Raw genomic sequence first — 17,604 nt, forward strand, 5'->3', positions numbered from 1 at the left:
CAAACACACTCACTCTCCGTCTTCCTCGAGCTCGCAGAAAAAGGCCTTTTGCCGATCTGGCTTGGCGGTAAGATCAAACGTTTCACGGTCCACCGTACGGTGAACCGACTGCGCGCGCGGGTGCGCCGCTTCAGGCCGATATACATATAGATATATACGGCTGTGGAACGAGAAAGGGCGAAGAGGGGACGAGAGAAGGCGGTGGGGAAGAAAGAAGGAAAGAACGAGTTGTAAGAAGGAACGAGAGACTCGCACGAAGAGAAAGGGCGCACTCGAACCGGGGAGAGAAGAGGATCTAGGTTCGGCGAAGGAAAGGGAAAAGGCCCCGGGAAGGCACCTAAACAAATACGCGTGCCCCCGCTAACCGATCGCAAATTTGTTGAGGTCCGACCTCGAGATTCGGCCTCGCGGCTGTCGCGGCGCGACCGGCTGTCCCAGTGATCGATCGGTGATACGATTGATTGTTTCGTAATTTTCAAAGATATTTATGATTGTATTAAAGCGGATAGACTGATTGTACCTCGTGGTGTTTTTTTGGGCTCGCTGTTGGATTAATTTCCGGATTAAAATTTGTCGGCGTACATAGGCCGATTGGGATTGACGCAAAATACGCAGTGAGAATTTTAGTCCGAAAATATCGTGCGATCAATATATTTTGTTAATTTATTTATTTCGATTGTACGTGCCAATGTACTAAGATAAACAGGGCAGTTTCGCTTTTTTAACAATTCGTAGAAATTTATTGCCTATGTAATATCATCTATGTAATAAAAGAGCAAAATGCGTCTAATACCATTGACAAATATTGAGATGCTAAATATAATTTCCAGCTTCTGATTATGTTAAATAACAACGATTTATGTTAAATTCATTATTCATGTTAAGAAGATAAACTTAATATGGAAAATTACTAATGTATATATTCAACAAGAATTTAATATGTTAAACAGCAGTCCCTTTTACTTCAATAATCTTATGCCATTTTACGATATTTCAGATTAGTGATAAGAATTTGCTATTCTCTCTAAACTGAATTTTTTAAATATTTCTCTTAATGTCTCCTTAATCCTCAATTACAACTATGAAAACTATATTATAACTGAATACTAAAATGAATACTAAGTCCTGTCGTTTCAAGTACAGAATGTAAGTGAATCTCCGCCTTATGACGATTGATAGAGAAAAATTCAAAGTCTTTTTACTTAATTTAAAATAGTACCAATCATACAAATTGTACAATTATCCAAAAATGTTTGCTTTGGATCCAAATAACCTATTATTGTAATTAGAGGTTAAATATACCTTTGTTAGATAATATATAGTAATGATTAACTTATGCCCATTTTTACCAATGTAGATTAACTTTAATCTCCGTATAATTTACTTTTAATTCTGAGAAAAAGGAAAGATAAAAAGTAAGTTTAATCAAGATAAAAGTTAAATCTGCATCGATAGAAATGGATTTAGCTGTCGAAAAGCCCATTTATAATAATCTTATTAGTAAAATAAATGAACGTATAAGTATGATAATAGCTGAAAGAAATAAAAATCGGAAAGATAAAATTCATAAAAATATAGCATGTAAACAAATTAAATAACAATGTAGCATGGACGATGAGCTTCACGCTATAAGTTTATGAGCAAAATTCATATTTTGGTGGGTCTAATTAGCAATCGAAATGAGCGGTCGCGAATACGCAAAGGCAATTTCCCATTTCCGAGAAAACGCGGTGAATCGCAGCGTCGCGTCGCCACCATAAAGCCCGCTCCTCGATCGTTACGAATCCTCTCGATATCTCGACTATGTTTCGATAGCCTCGGGTGGGAAGAGGATCGGCTGAGAGACGAATCTCGTTACGGGGCAGCTACGAATCGTATTATCGATTTGTACGGCATTGCGGATTGGCGGCGGTCGGATGGAACCTTTGATGTGCGCCGAAGTTCGCGGAGAAGGCTTCCGGAAAGAGCGTATACCTGTAATACGCACAAGTCCGGATCGAGCACACGTGAAGAATCTCCCGCCGAGGAAGCAGTCGCGAGATGAATACGAAGAAGAGAAGAAGAAGGAAAAGAAGAAGAAGTGGATCCATCCTCCGAAGCGCACGGCGGCACGGAGTGTGCCCTGCGAGAAGGAAAGGAAGAGAGAAAGAGAGAGGTAAGGATCTTCTCGAAATAAGCTCCCGTAAAATCATTGCCTACCTACGCGCCCGCTACCGCGCCGTTATGTCCGATCTCGCCTAACTCGTTTGATATCAAACAGAGTCCGATTTCATGAAGCGAGCCAACTATCGAGTTTTTAATCATAGTCTTATCTCAGCCTTTCTAAGACAAATTTTGGACAATAACCCTGAGTCAAGACAGGCGTCAAAATAATCAGATTCGATTTTTTTAATATGCACTATTTTTAGAAAAATACAATCCTTGACTTGAATTAACGTATTTGTAAATGAAGAAAGATGATTTAATTTATAGATAAGAATAATATATCATATATGCAAACTTTTTCTGTACGCCTTATGCCCGTTTTCACTAATTTAAATTAATTTTAATCTCAATTCAACTTACTCTTCATCTTTTTCTAGTTCTAAGAATTAGAAAAGGATGAAGAGTAAGTTAAACTGAAATTATAAAATTAAATCTATATTGATGGACGTTAATCTGCTAAATACTGCGAATCTCTCCAATTCTCTAGAACTTGTTTTAAAGAGAGAATATAATTTATTCGAACGCGACATCAATATGACGACAGGTAACACTTAGAACCGCTGCGCGCGGTCTCTTTCCTCGTTGGCAAAGAAGCCGCCCTAATATCAGAGGGAGGGGGAGGGCAGATGGTCTCTCTCGCGCGTGCAAAAACACCATTTTCAGCGCGCGCGGCCGAGCCCTCGAAACGAGCGGCCATAATCGATGTTCCGTCTCTCGCGCCTTTGCGTTTCTCGCTTCCTCCCTGATCCTTCAGGCGAATCAAGGTCAAAGTTCGTCGCCGCGGCGCCGCGCGGCGTGATGCGGCTCTATGGACGGCTCTGACGAACGGCCGAGATTTTTCCGGAAGAGCGACTTTTTGCAGCATGCCGCCGAGTGTCGGTGGGAGGAAAAACGCAATCTCCCGGTTCCGCCGCGGCGCGCGAGTTACGATGGAAGCCCGCATAAGAGAGAGTTAGCAAGAACGCGGTGTAGGCGGCACATCAAAGGCGCACCTCGGGCGTGAACGAGCGAGCGGGCACGCGGCTCAAGTAGAGAGCGGAAGACACCGCCACCAATCCTACCGCCAACCAATATATTTACTCCGATGGACCACCGCTACCATCACCATCGCGCCGCCACCGCCGCCGCTGCCACCACCACCACCACCACTTCCACCACCACCGCCACCACCACCTCCATCACCACCACCATCTCCACCACCATCACCTCCACCGCCACCGCCACCACCACCACCACCACCACCACCACCACCACCACCGCCACTATCACCACCACCACCATCATTATCACTGACGTCACCATCACTGCTATCGCCGTTGCTGCGGTCGCAACCGCTGTACCGAGCCGCGCAACGACCACTGTGCAACCGCTGCACCGTAGTCACGGTTGGCGCGCGAATATTTTGTTCGCGACGCGCCACGCCGATCTCTAACCGAGTCTTTCTTCTTTCTCTCTTCTTTTCCTATCAATCTCCGCCAGAAAATATCCTCCTTAGGTTATAAATTGTGGTTCCGCAACTGACAATCTCGTCATGGTATTGTTCGGGAGACACTTAAGACATATACGGAGTATGCGAGACCTCCACAAAGGACTAAAACAAACCTCTTTTCCTTTTTACTGTGACCTATAGAACTGGTTATAAATGTATATATATATATATAAATTATCAATCCTATAAATGTGAAATTATTTTAGCCAAAGTTACATTTGTACGAAAGATATACCATTAATATTATGTAGTCTATTTAAATGTTAAAATAATATTTTTTAAGTATAATTCATATAAATGTAAGGAGAACGTGCACTGGAAAGCGAGGCCGGGCTACTATAACTTGAAATATTTTGCTAGGGAAGTCATTAACATAACAGCGGTTATTTCATACAAAGGCATATACAATTCATTGTATTTTGCAAGCTAAAAAACGTGACATAAAAGAAAATTACAGGATTTTTCACGGCCTTGTTCGTTATTTTCCTTAAGTAATCTGAGTCTAAAAGTTTTCTTTGCGACGCCGGATGTCTGTGGTCGTTGTGATTCAACCGTGTTATTCAACGGTGTAGTTTCGAATACATTTGCAGAAACGTAGAGAGTTTTGAATACATGGACCGCGTGAATAATATGGCAGCTAGTTTCCTGAACTTTCTACATCGTCCGTTTCGAGAAAATACAACCTCTGATTGTAATTTCTAGTCGCGTATAACGTATCTGTTGAACGGCATTTGCCATTTCAAACTGTATTATATTATATTATGATCTCGGACAGAGTATCTTTACTCCTTAATTTTTACCAGTATATCCTGATACAAATAGTCTTTGGTGGTGGTGGAATCAAGTCTAAAATATATCATAGCATGCATACGCGATGTTGAGCGAGCAATATTGATTTATCTTTTTTTCTACCTTAATAATTTAATATTGATTTAAGATATAATTTGAATTCAGATATAAAATAAATAAACTTTTATAGAATAAAAAATTCAGAAATAAAATAAACTTTTATTGACTGTTTGCACGTATAAAATTGAAGATTTTGCCAGAAACTCATTTTCGCTCTTGCAATTTAAAACCTAGGTTTTTGTTAAAGCAAACTTGGGTGTTTACATTGTACAGAGAGGCAACATTCGTAAAAATTCCTTTGTCTAAAGTTTAGACTCTAAACATTGAAATAGTACAGTGCTAATTAGTTAAATTAAAATCGAATCGTTAATCCTTTTCGATTTTAATTTCGTTTCAAGTGCACTATATTTCCTCGGGTTTTCTCATCAAGCGGATAATAATTAGCGTCGATCGGGAATCGCGACCTATGTGTTAGAACTAGTTTATGAACCCGACGCCGGAGAAGTGCATTGATCCCGCGGGTCGCCAGCAAGCAGGCGAACCGATAAATTAGTTGCCAGAGCAGATATCTCCTTCACTTTTCCTTCGTACAGCGCGAGCGTTCAGAAGGCGCGCACGATGCCGCATGGCGCGGCGCGACGTGGCGCGGCGCAGCGAAGTCGAGCCAAGCGAGCCAAGTGAGCGAGCGAGCGAAGGCGAGGCAGGGCAAGGCAGTCATATTTCAGCCCTTGTTAGGACGAGGGCCCCTGCCGAGACGAGCCAGGGAGAAAATCTCTTTGACTCGCCGCTCCGTGCCTTAATCCACTGGCGTATACCCTATCTTGCCACCTGCTCTCTCTTCCTTCCTCGTCTCTTCCTTCCCTTCACCCTTTTGTGTACACCTATCTCCCACTTTCTTTCTGTCTTCCTCTCTTTCTTCCTCGACTCGGTTACCTCCTTTTTCTTCCTTTCTTTCTTTTAGGCCTACCAACGTAAATTACGGCAGATATTTACGCCAATTTTTTCAGCTCTTTTCAGCTCTATCTCCCTTTTACTGTTCTGATCTAAATAGAAGTGATATATGTCTACCATCGCTGATTATTGAGGAATGTTATTAATTACTGGATTTAATCTCAGTAGGTATATATGCAAACATTTGCTCGCTTCTAAACATTGATATATCCAAACTTGGGATATAGATGAAGTATAGATACGTATTTATCTTGAGATATATTTCGATATCAAGCCACAGAGTATGCTAGTTTCAAAATCAATCTATTGATTAGCATATATGGATAAGGTAATGTTGCCCCGTAGATTAAAGTGTATAGAATATTAGACCTCAACTATTATTATTGGTATAAACCTGTTCTAAAGATGTTTTTATAAAATATAAAAAAAAAAGACTCGTTTTTCTTTCGTATATTTCCTATGCATTTTTTCGAAGATTGTATAACACTAATGACGATAAATTCCAATTAGTAAATATCGTCACACTGAAGTAATCGTAAGGCTACATCGTAGGAAATCACGCACTTTGGCTTTTATCTGAAAATTATCCAATCGACGTGGAAGCGTATAGTATTAACAATAAGTCAAAATTAAATCAAAGAATAGCAAAATCTATCCCCGTGGACAACTTAATTGCTAGAACTTAAACGCGTATATATCTTATCTCATCTTTGTCCAGCTTTCTCGCACCGCGCGCGCGCGTTAAGGAAACGAAACGGTACAAAGAAAAGAAAAAGACCAGAAGATCTTAAATACATCGTCATCCATGCAAAAGATATCTTATAGCCAATATTCGCAATAGCTTTCTATATAGTTTTCTAGATCATTCCAGCGACATTACAGTAACATTGCAATATTCCAGCATTATGTTACAATAGTTGCAACATGTTATTGCTGTAATTTGTGTTGTATGGATTACGAACGATAACACAGAAATGGCTAGAGAAAAATCCGAGAAATAGAGGATAATTTCCATTCTAAAAGATGCGTTTGTATATATTCTAATATTTATCCAAATATATATATACAAAGAAGTGAAGGATTATTTCCTTTGAGAATTCAGTATCATACCTTGTATTGAGGTATTCGAACTATAATTTATCTGTGACCCCGATAGAAGAGGAGGAAGAGGAAATATGTAATATATATAAACATAACACACTTCTATTCTTTTAGTTTCACAAAATGATAATCATGTTTTATCGTATTGGTGATATGATAAGCTACTTGAACAATAACCGAAATAGATCACATGGCTTTTTGTTCTCTAGAGAGACATACATTTGTGCAGAGTGAAGAGATATCGTACAAACGTTTTTAATTTAATGTTGAATTTGCATGCTACATTATCCTTTATTACAGGCAACCAGTTGATGAAATCGATTAATGAAAAATAATGAATATTCATTCTGTAACTGCGGCCTTTCATTATAAACATCGTGTCATTAAATCAAATTTAGAATTGTCCCCTTTGACGAATTCGCTGTAATATAATTCGTACCAAACGCATATAAAATAGACAAATGCCATTTCATACACGAGTGTGAACGATAATGTCTATTTTATTCGATATTTTAATAAGAATTTAGCATGCCCAAAGTATTGCAAAATATCGTGGAAATTGCACGAAATACTGTTGAAAGTAATTTCGTGTAAAAGTTCGTTCAGGAGGCGGAGGTGAAAACCGCTGTGCCGTTTCGGACAGTATTCGAGCGAATGTAATCTAGTACTTCCTCGTAGAAGTTCTCCCTCCGCGGAACCGCGCTCGTTAAGTCGCGAGAGCGCGTCGAAAGCTGACGCTTACTTTCGCCAACTCCTCCCGAGGAAGGAGCCGCAGCAACAACCCCGCTGCGCCGCGCTGCGCGGTTATGGTAATGCGTGGTTTGCGGTGCGTGTTAGCCGCCCGGACGGTCCTCGTAATGGTAACGAGATGGTCTCTCACCATCATCATCAACATCCAGACGACGACGAAACGCGATGCGAACGCGATCAACGACTCTTGAGCCGGCCAGCAAGACGCGCAGCCCTCTTTCAAAGATGCCGACCGCGATCAGCTCTCTGGCTATTTTTAACCTGTTTTCGTCTCCCTTATACACCCCTCTCTGTTTCTCTCCACTTCTTTCTCTCTACGTCGTATTTTCTTCCAGCTTATATTACGTGTTACTACTAATCAGAAGGAAGGCATTTAATATTGTGCAAATCTGGGATCTCAATTAGGGTTTTACGGTTGATGAAATAAAATTGATATTCATTTTGTTTCATGAGTTGTAAAAAAAGTGCGTCTATATAAAATGGTATCTATATGCATATAAATTATGTATACAAATTGTATATAGATATATACATTAAAATATATCTACATACAATATGTATTATTCTAAAGATTTAGAATAGAATTATGATATAATGAACATAATTTTGTGTATTAATTAGTTGATATTTATAAAGAAGTTTAACGTATGTATAACGTAAGTCATAGTCATATATAGGTGTACACATACGCGTGCACGGAATTATAAACTTCTCTAATGTTATAATCTTCGTTATTAACATATTTAAAACATATTCAATAATGATATTTATATTAATATTTAAAAATATATTAATAATTTAAAAAATATGTTCCTAAAGTTACACTCCTTCCTGTATGCTCTCAGGGAATCCCATGTCCCAAAGTATGAATAAATTGCACCCCTCCCCTCTTCTCTCTCTCTCTCTCTTTCTTTCTCTTTCTTTCTCCATCATTCCATGCGTGTGCATTCGCGCACGCCGCATCGGCGGAATGCCACGCATCACCAACCACGAATCAGTCAACCTCGAGAGAGAATCAGGTGTGGAACAAATGAATTCGCGACGGGGGAGGCGGATCAGTCAGCTCCTTAATCTCGCGGAAGCGAATGCTTCTTTTGTGGAGGACGGACTCGTAAAGCAGGGCATTACCGTTCAACGTCATTTCTGCTTCGATGCTAAAGTTTGAGATCATTTACTTACGCAAAAGGATAAAAGAGATCGATGGCCTCTATACATCTTAAACCTATGGAAAGGGGTTCATATTTCAGTTATTCATATTAAATACTATTGAATATTATGAATAACATTTGTAGAATATATTGTAAGTTAATTTTTAAAAAAGTTAAATTTTAAATTTGAAACGGAATAATAATCTACAATTGCATATAATAAATGTATTAATAATAATATTAAAAATTCAATAATATTTTTCTTATACATAAAGAAAATATTAAGAAATTTTTATAATAATCCTCATATTATAGGAATATATTAAAATTAAATATAATATAATAATCCGTGTGTATGTCATTTTCTTTATGGTGAAAATTTAATAGAAAAATATATGTGTACAAATGCATTCATACATTGTGTACATACATATAAATTTTGAGAAAAACTTTTGTTCATTTGGAATGGAACGGAAACATAAAATGATTAAAATTGCGCCGACATCGAGCTGCGAAATCGAGTATTATTAGTACTGCAAGAACAGAGATCGAATATAATTCCAAAGGGAAATGTTTTCAATTATCCACTGATAATTAAACCTGTTTTTATTTACGACTTTTATTTTATAAAATTGTAATATATGTACTATAACAGAGGACGATTTAAACAAAAATGCAAAAATAAAATTTTTTCATTAATTTTTTCAATTCAGTTACTCAGAAGATTATTAAAATAAGAGAACTGATATCATTTAAAGAGATAAAAGCGATGATTATTTTCTAATGAGTTATGTTTACAACTGTTTCTGCTATTAATTATAATTTACAACAAAATTCAATGCTTAATATAATACATTTCTGTTGATAAGGATCGCGTAATTATTTCTTTGAACAACCATCAAAGATTAAAATAATCTTAATAATAAGTATACCAATTATCACAAATTCTTCATTCTAAAATTCCATAACTTTTTTTTTATTTTTAGACACATTTTCATTTTTCCTAATATTTCCAATAATATTTTAGAATATTTTGTATTTTCATCCTGATTGGGAAACCATTAAATATTTTGTTGAGAGATCAATTTAAAGCAATGTAAATTACTATTAATGTTGCTGACACTACTTGCTAATTTCTAATTGTTAAGTTGGTAGTACTCCAAAAAGTGTAAGTGTAATTTACGTATAAATTATTTAAAGCCCAGAATTTTAATTTTTCAGAAAGTTTTGCAAAATTTTCCGATTTTTCTCTAACTTCCTTGACCGTCTTTAATTACAATTTCCCGATTCTCCTGATTTCTAGTTTTGTGGCAATCCCGTACCTATACTTATATTCATACGAAGCATTGGAGAAACAAGAAAATTCTAAATATCAAGTAATCTTGAATAAAAATCTCCGATAAAAATCGCGGAGAAGAAAATATCTTCGTCGAAGAGAACGAAAGTTTCTGTCTTTCTCTTTATCACATGCACTAACGATAATAAAATATCGATGGATGCGCGAATACCCGGAGCTCGCATGAGTGCGCCTGGCCGTAAAAAGCCGTTCAGATCGCAGCCATTTATCTACGGCGTGATTCATCTCTTTGACTGCGGCGCACGGTATCTTTAAACGTTTTACCTGCTACCGGATTCCCTGCAGCTAGTATACGGTGCGCCGCCAGTCCAAGTAACAGCCGTCACTTTGTCGGCCTTTGTCACGGGGATTATGCGCCGGGTGGCAAATTATGACGGACACCTTCACGCCCAGGACACCCTCTAATGCGCTGGCCACAGAGTCGGCAAAAAGAAAGAGGGAGAAAGAGTAACTGCAGAGGGAGAGGGAGAATTGAGAGTCTTCTTAATATACCTCCCGTATATATACATATATATATATATGTTTCTTGAGAGAAAGTTTAAAATTATGCAAAAATATTTCTGCAGAGATTGAAATTTTAACAGGTGCTATCGTATTTAACCATAGCGTCACTGTATTGTATTAAAAGAGAAATAATAATTATAAATAATAATTAAACGAGCAACAAAATCAATGAAAATTTTTTACTGTTCAAAAATCAATCTAGTACAATTCGCATGATTGGAACAGTTGATAGAAATTGAGCATGTGCAAATATTTTGAAGAAATATTAAATGGTACTGTAAAATTAGATTTGTAATCTATAGGTTATTAGAACAGGTTATTTAACATGCAATTGACATGAAGTTTTAAAATGGAGTTTGACGGTGTAATTTAATATTATTTGCTTATTGTGCGCATTAAATTTCTAATATTCATGTATGTATAAATATAGAGTATTTATATAATGACATGATGCCAAATACAATAAAATTTATTGTATTTGGCATCATATGATTATATAAATACTTCACTTTACAGTTTGTACATTTTGAACAAAAGGCCACAAAAATAGCAAATTCTCTTTCACTTATTCAGTGAATAAATAATAAATTAGAGAGAGGAAATTTGCTATTTTTGTGGTCTTTTCTTCAAAATGTACAACTGTGAATATGTTTTATTTACACATATATTGTTATCTATCTGTTTATATTATAATATTATTAAAAAGTAAAAACATTTGCATTGCGGAAATCGATACCAAATTATAGCTTTAAGTTTAAGGCGGTTTTTCAGATCTCTTTCTTTCCATAGCTCTTAAATACCGAGAAATACCTTCGCTCAGAGCACAACATAAAACTACCCCTCCATATTCAGGCCGACACCCCAACGAATTGATTTATGGCATAATAAAGCGGTTAAGTGCAGAGTAGAAGCACCCCCGTTCGAGTCGTCTACTTTATTTATGACCTTCCCAAAAGTTTCGATTCGATGCGGATTCTCGAAATCGCTGCAAGTCCGTCGCTACGCTTTTCCGATAATTTGTGGTTACGCGAAAGGTACTCGACGGAAAGAGGACATGCCACTTTCGGTCAGCTTTAAGTTTTACAGTAATAGAGGGGTTGTTGTCTACCCCAGATATTTAACATCGGCGAACCATGAAACACTTCCCACTTGTCCTAAAAAAAGAAAAAAAGAATCCATAGTATACCATATTACGTTGATATTTGGAAGTTGAATCTCTCTCTTTTTATGGATTGATAAATGTAAAAACCTAGTCCACAATTCGGAAAAATTCTTTTTATCGTTCTGATAAAAAGATACTAATTGAACAGATAGATACCAACAGACAATTGTCTTTCTATAGTATCTTTGACTAATAAAAATAAAAAGACAAATGTGATTTTAGAATTATTCAGCGCCTGAAAAATATAACATCAAAAATCAAAATTAAATTCTGAATAAATTTATTTATCAGACATCAACTAATCTGAAGAGCTTTAATTGTGCGATGCAAAATATTGCTACATATGCCAAAGGAATTTTACACAATTTTTTCAAAACTACGAAAATATATAAGAAGTTCTTCAATTTCTACTGAAAAGTATGATATATGAAACGATTGATAATGATCATGTTTCAATAAACACTGTCAGTACTGAAAATCTATATATTGTAATTCACGTTATACCACATATTTTCAGTATTGCGGTATGTAGAAACAAGACCATATGAAGGGCTACGATGCATGATCGGTAGGATCATCCGCGTTTCGCATATGAATCGTGTTTCTTGTAAAAAAACTTCCTGCCGATCAATGTTCGTGACTGAATCATGACATCGCGCAGCGCGTTCTTTTAACGATCACGACGTAATGCGGAGGAAAAGGCAAGAAAAATAAAGTTCTTCTTTTTTTTTGCTCTCATTGCTCTGTACGAAGCGGAATCTAATTCGTCGTTTGCGGACCATTATGCTCGATTATAATTGCGTCGCTACAACGTTTCTCCTTCCTGCCATCCACAATGTTGGCGGCAGACTTTCATCTCAGACCGAGATCGAAACCGAGCTTCTGTTTCCGAGGTGTTTCCGCCGCCGGCTACCGTCCTGGATGCTGGAACTTGATCCTAAGTAGTCGTTTTCGTGAAAGAGGGGCAGAAGGCCGAGGGACGTTGTTGTGGTAAAACGCGCCACCGATGGATATGGTAGCCGGACGCGGGATAGAGAGGGAGAGTGGCGCCGTGTAGCTCGGCGTCCTTCGTTGTAGTTGTTTTTTTAAATTATTCCCGTGGTTACTCATTTGTTACGTGTTAGTCCGGTCGCGAATATATTTGTATAAAAACCACCAAAAAAAAAACGAGGAAGAGTTCACGCACCGAGTTTGCGGATATTAATTTTTAAAACGTTTCATAATTCCGAATATATTGTATTTATAAAATATTTGTAAAATATATAATCGACTTATCGAGATTTCACACGAATTCCAGATTACGCTATATTTAGCGGCATCGATTCTGACAATAATCGCCGAGGACAAACCGACAAATACAGTCTCTGTTTCCTCGGTTTCCTTGGATTCACCCGTGGAGTATCAAAGCAACACAATCAGGAAGGTGATGAGCTACTTGGGAAAATACGGGCTAGATGATCAAAGAGCCCTGAAGAGAGTGTATCTAAGCAACAGGTCGATCACTTGCAACGATGGATCGCAAGCAGGTTTCTACCTACGAAAGTCTCATGGCTCCAGGCGGTGGATCATGTACCTGGAGGGCGGCTGGTATTGCTACGACCACAAGAGCTGTAGAACCAGGTGGATGCGGATGCGGCATCTGATGACGTCAACCCAGTGGCCCGAGACACGCGACGGTGGGTCTTCGATCGCTTATAATTATACGTCGCGCGGAACGAAAACGATTTTCCGCTCGTGCATCCAAGCACCGAAATTCGCGCTGCGTCATAAATTAATTTCGTGGTGATCGTCCACGCTGGACGCATATTTTTGAATGTTCATATTGCTCCTCGCATTTTAATAATACATGTTACGTGCGATGTGGATCAACACATAAGAATATGCTTTATTATGCACGAATTATTTATTGCACCGACGACATAAATCATATTTTTTTATCCAACTCATATCAGAGATATTCTGTACCTTTATTGCGATATTAATGTACAAATGTATATACATATACTTCCATTATTGGATGTTCTTTCAATTGCATAATTTATTTAATTAATTGATAATTCGTTTTTAATTTTTTAAATATTTCTTGATAATTCAACCCTAAAATAGATATTTATGAAAAAATATTTAATTAAAATTAATAAAAAAATTTTGGTTATTTATTCATTATTGTAGAGATTTAATTCACAAAAATTCTAGAAATTTTAACAGACACACAGCTACCCGATTTCTTTTTTAATTTGTTCTCTAATATCTATAACTGCAAGGCAACAGGTGATCCTGTACTATTGTATTGCTTGATATTGCTTGATATTGCCACTGTCGAAATAAAAATATTTACAATTTTTTTAGTGGGCGGGATGCTTTCACCAAATCCCGATGAGAATCCATTCTTTTGGGGCACGAATCACGTGTAGGTATTGTCCATGTAATCGACCTCGTGTCGCCACATCACTAATTATTACATCTTTACATAATGATGTTGTTGTTATTCCATAGTTTCGTTCCATATTGCACGAGCGATAGCTGGAGCGGCACTAGAGTCTTCAGGTCGCCGAATGATATGTTTTCCTTCATGGGGGCAGAGATCGTAGTCCAGGTTATCCGAGACTTGGTTCCCCTTGGCCTCGAAAACGCGAGCGCCTTTCTTTTGGCTGGTAGCAGCGCAGGCGGCACCGGCGTTATGCTGAATTTGAATCGCATTCACAATCTGATACATCATGAATTGGGTATGTCGCAAACGATCAATTATTGCTCCAATTAAACGATTCCCGACTCATTATTAATAATTATTGTCATTTTCATAATAATATATATTTCTCATTTGACAATCAAATTATGTTAGGCAAATCGATAATAATTGTTATTGTATGAATCATTTACATTTGTTGTCAATATCATAAACGTAGAATTATATTTTAATTTATCTCTTCAATAATTTCTCTTATTAACACTGACATTAAGACATTGCATGATTATAAGAATTACTTCTTTATATGTCATTTTGCATTTTAATATCTATAAGCTTTAAATATACATTTTTCGAATTGGTACTTGTATATGTTACATGTAGATACACACAATACACATAAAAATTTTTATGTTAACATTGAATGAAATAAGTCACTTATATAATATTGTAGAATATTTAACTCAAATTAATATTTAATCCTCTTCTCTATATTTGAGCTTGTCAATTTATTTTATTAAGTATTTCGGTTTTCTTCGATCACTGACTATATGTATAGGTCAATTATTAAATAATAAAATTTAACTATTCGCGCAGGCTTGAGACACGTTGCTATACGTGGTGTGTCGGATTCCGGATGGTTTCTCGATAGAGCGCCTTACTCTCCAAATGGCTTGTCGCCGATCGATGCGATACAAAAAGGGATGGAATTGTGGAACTCTCAGATGCCTCGTAATTGTGTAATTAGATATCCTAACGAGCCATGGAAATGCTTTTTTGGATATCGACTTTATCCAACATTGTCTGGTGAGTTCATCTCATATCATGAAAATTTCAATAGTATCTAAATGGTAATGTTTCGAAAAAAGAGTTTAAACTCTCTCTTCTCTCTCTCTTCTTCTATTATTTAACATCCTAGCACCGTTGTTTGTCTTCCAATGGATATTTGATGAGGCCCAAATGAAAGCTTACAACGTCGCTGCACCAGTTACAAGGCAGCAATGGGACTACATACATAAAATGGGTGACAGTCTGCGGCAGACATTTGAAAATGTTACTGCGGTCTTTGCTCCGAGTTGCATTAGTCACAGCGTCTTGACGAAAAGAGATTGGAAGATGGTCAAAATAGATGAAGTTTCCTTTGCACAAGCGCTGTTTTGTTGGGATCAAATGCCGATCGGAAATTATCGTAACAACCAACACAACAAGTAAGTATGAATGGAATTCGTTGTGGCAAATGATCGCCGGCTGAAAATATATTCAACGACACCGCGTTGTTTGTTTGCGAAAATATTTATCGAAGCAGTTTCTTCGGAATCATCTTGGTAAATAAATCAATGAAGATCGAGATCAATAACGATCGAGACCTCGAAGAAATAATGTTTTTCGTTCTGCTACAGTACTCACTCGCAAATCGAGACCAATCAACCGTGCGGGAAGTCACTGAAAAAGCTATTGCGTTCTGGTATCAGAAAGGGAAATGGTACCTCGATCGAAGGTGGAAAAAGCAGAGTTGGATCCTCTACGGAAACACAAAAAGCTCGATTGTCTGCCATTGGTAAAATGCAGGAAAGAAAGCCAGTCTCCGGTTCGGTTCAAGAGCAGGAAAATAAGAAGAGACGAAAGAGAAAACATAAAAGCAGAAGGAGAGAGAGGAAGGAAAGAGAAAGAAGTAAAGAAGAGAGATTGAAGAAAGAGAAACATCAGCGAAGAAAGAACACTGGTATGGTTTAGCAATGCACAAACATGTTTTGAACCTTGCTCAATAACAATCGACATTCTTTGAATAATTCCGAGTTATTTCATGCAATTTTATAGATTGGTCGAAAACTTACTTGGTACTGCGTATAATTTCACGATAATATTAAATTTGTTACTAATATAAATATTTATTATTAATTTAAAAAAATAACTTTTTTTTTATTTTTATGCGGTTTGCACAATGATTTTTCGAAATTCATTATATACATTTATATATAGATATCTTTTTGCAGGTCGTCGCAAAGGCGGTAAACAAGTAAACGGCAATAATCATACGGCTATATTTAACGGCATCAGGCCGCAACGATCGGTAATAGCGTCATTTAAACGGAAGTGCGTTAAAAACTGTCATTTCCGTATGATCGAGCGCTGCACTTGGCCACAATGTAACCATAGCTGCCCCAAGCTGCATAATCCCTTTACGGGCGAGGAAATGGACTTTATCGAACTGCTCAAGAGCTTTGGTCTAGACATGAAAAGTGTCGCGAATGCCCTCGGCATCGATATACATACGTTGAATAGTATGGATCACAATGAATTGCTGAATCTTCTGACACAACGCGCGAATTAGCAAGACAATCTGTCGTAACGATAATGCAGAGTTTTTCTGCTTGCTTTATCAATCTTTCTGTTGGCACGTCTAGAGTCAGAGCTCAATATTTACATACAATTTTAAATATCATGTTTCAAGTAACGTGGAACGGTTCGTATCAGCTATCTCACTGGTACCAATGTTACAGTACTTAAATTAGAGAAGATATATTGCTGGTAGAAATTAAAAGTATAATGAAAAAGATCTATCAAAATATTAAAAGTATAGATATCTATACTTCTTTAACAAAATAAATTTTAAATGTTCCCGTAGTACAAATAATTATACTAATGTAAATTTGAATAATTGTATATATACATATAAAACGCATAATTATATAATTATATAATGTTATACAATATGATACATATATGTATAATAATATTAATATAATAATAATATAATAACATGAATTATTGTATTATTATATGTTAATATTAAATAATATATAATTATAATTATGTAAAGATATGTATATACAAGATGACATACCAAATCAAGCTTAAAAGAAATATATTTTTTTTTAATTTGATAAAAACTTTGCATATATCTTTGGTTTGTATGTCTCTGTATATTATTGACTGCCAATCAATTAAGTCGATAAATTATTAACTTTGCTCACATAACATATAAAATGTATAATTTCCTTTTCGTTCGACAGCAATAATTTAACGAAATGCTTAAATAGAGACGCATTACGCGTTATTAATCAAATATAACGCGTTTAACCAAAATGGATGTATATAATTTCATAGAGATGCCTCTTGTGGTGCGTTTGCAGGACTCGCTTCGCTGAAAAGACGAGAAAGCCGAGAGAATGGAAATTTCGATTGGCATTTTCGCCGATGGACAGGGGAAAACAAGAGTTCTAGCGTGTAGAAAGTGTATATTTCATTGTAATTTGTACGAATTATCTTAATTTATTATAATTTATAGGTAAAATAATCGATCATGTAAGTATGTTTTACGAATTAATTCGTACGTTCATGGCACAGAGTTTGTCGTTAAAATCAGAAATCGGGCGAAAGGCAGAACCTCTCTAACTTTAT

General features: G+C 36.7%; 1 protein-coding gene across 1 annotated transcript in view; it reads left to right on the forward strand.

Moving 5' to 3' along the window:
* Positions 1 to 16,534, forward strand: part of LOC108747861 (palmitoleoyl-protein carboxylesterase NOTUM) — a 24,912-nt gene extending 8,378 nt beyond the window's left edge. Inside the window, exons 2-8 of the mRNA XM_018485743.1 lie at positions 12,814 to 13,192; positions 13,866 to 13,926; positions 14,013 to 14,242; positions 14,800 to 15,009; positions 15,122 to 15,410; positions 15,603 to 15,925; positions 16,197 to 16,534. Coding sequence (XP_018341245.1) covers positions 12,814 to 13,192; positions 13,866 to 13,926; positions 14,013 to 14,242; positions 14,800 to 15,009; positions 15,122 to 15,410; positions 15,603 to 15,925; positions 16,197 to 16,534 — 1,830 coding nt within the window. The remainder of the gene's footprint in view (positions 1 to 12,813; positions 13,193 to 13,865; positions 13,927 to 14,012; positions 14,243 to 14,799; positions 15,010 to 15,121; positions 15,411 to 15,602; positions 15,926 to 16,196) is intronic.
* Positions 16,535 to 17,604: the final 1,070 nt, after the last annotated feature.

This window comes from Trachymyrmex septentrionalis, unplaced genomic scaffold (assembly GCF_001594115.1).
Source record: "Trachymyrmex septentrionalis isolate Tsep2-gDNA-1 unplaced genomic scaffold, Tsep1.0 scaffold20, whole genome shotgun sequence".
Taxonomy (NCBI): domain Eukaryota; kingdom Metazoa; phylum Arthropoda; class Insecta; order Hymenoptera; family Formicidae; genus Trachymyrmex; species Trachymyrmex septentrionalis.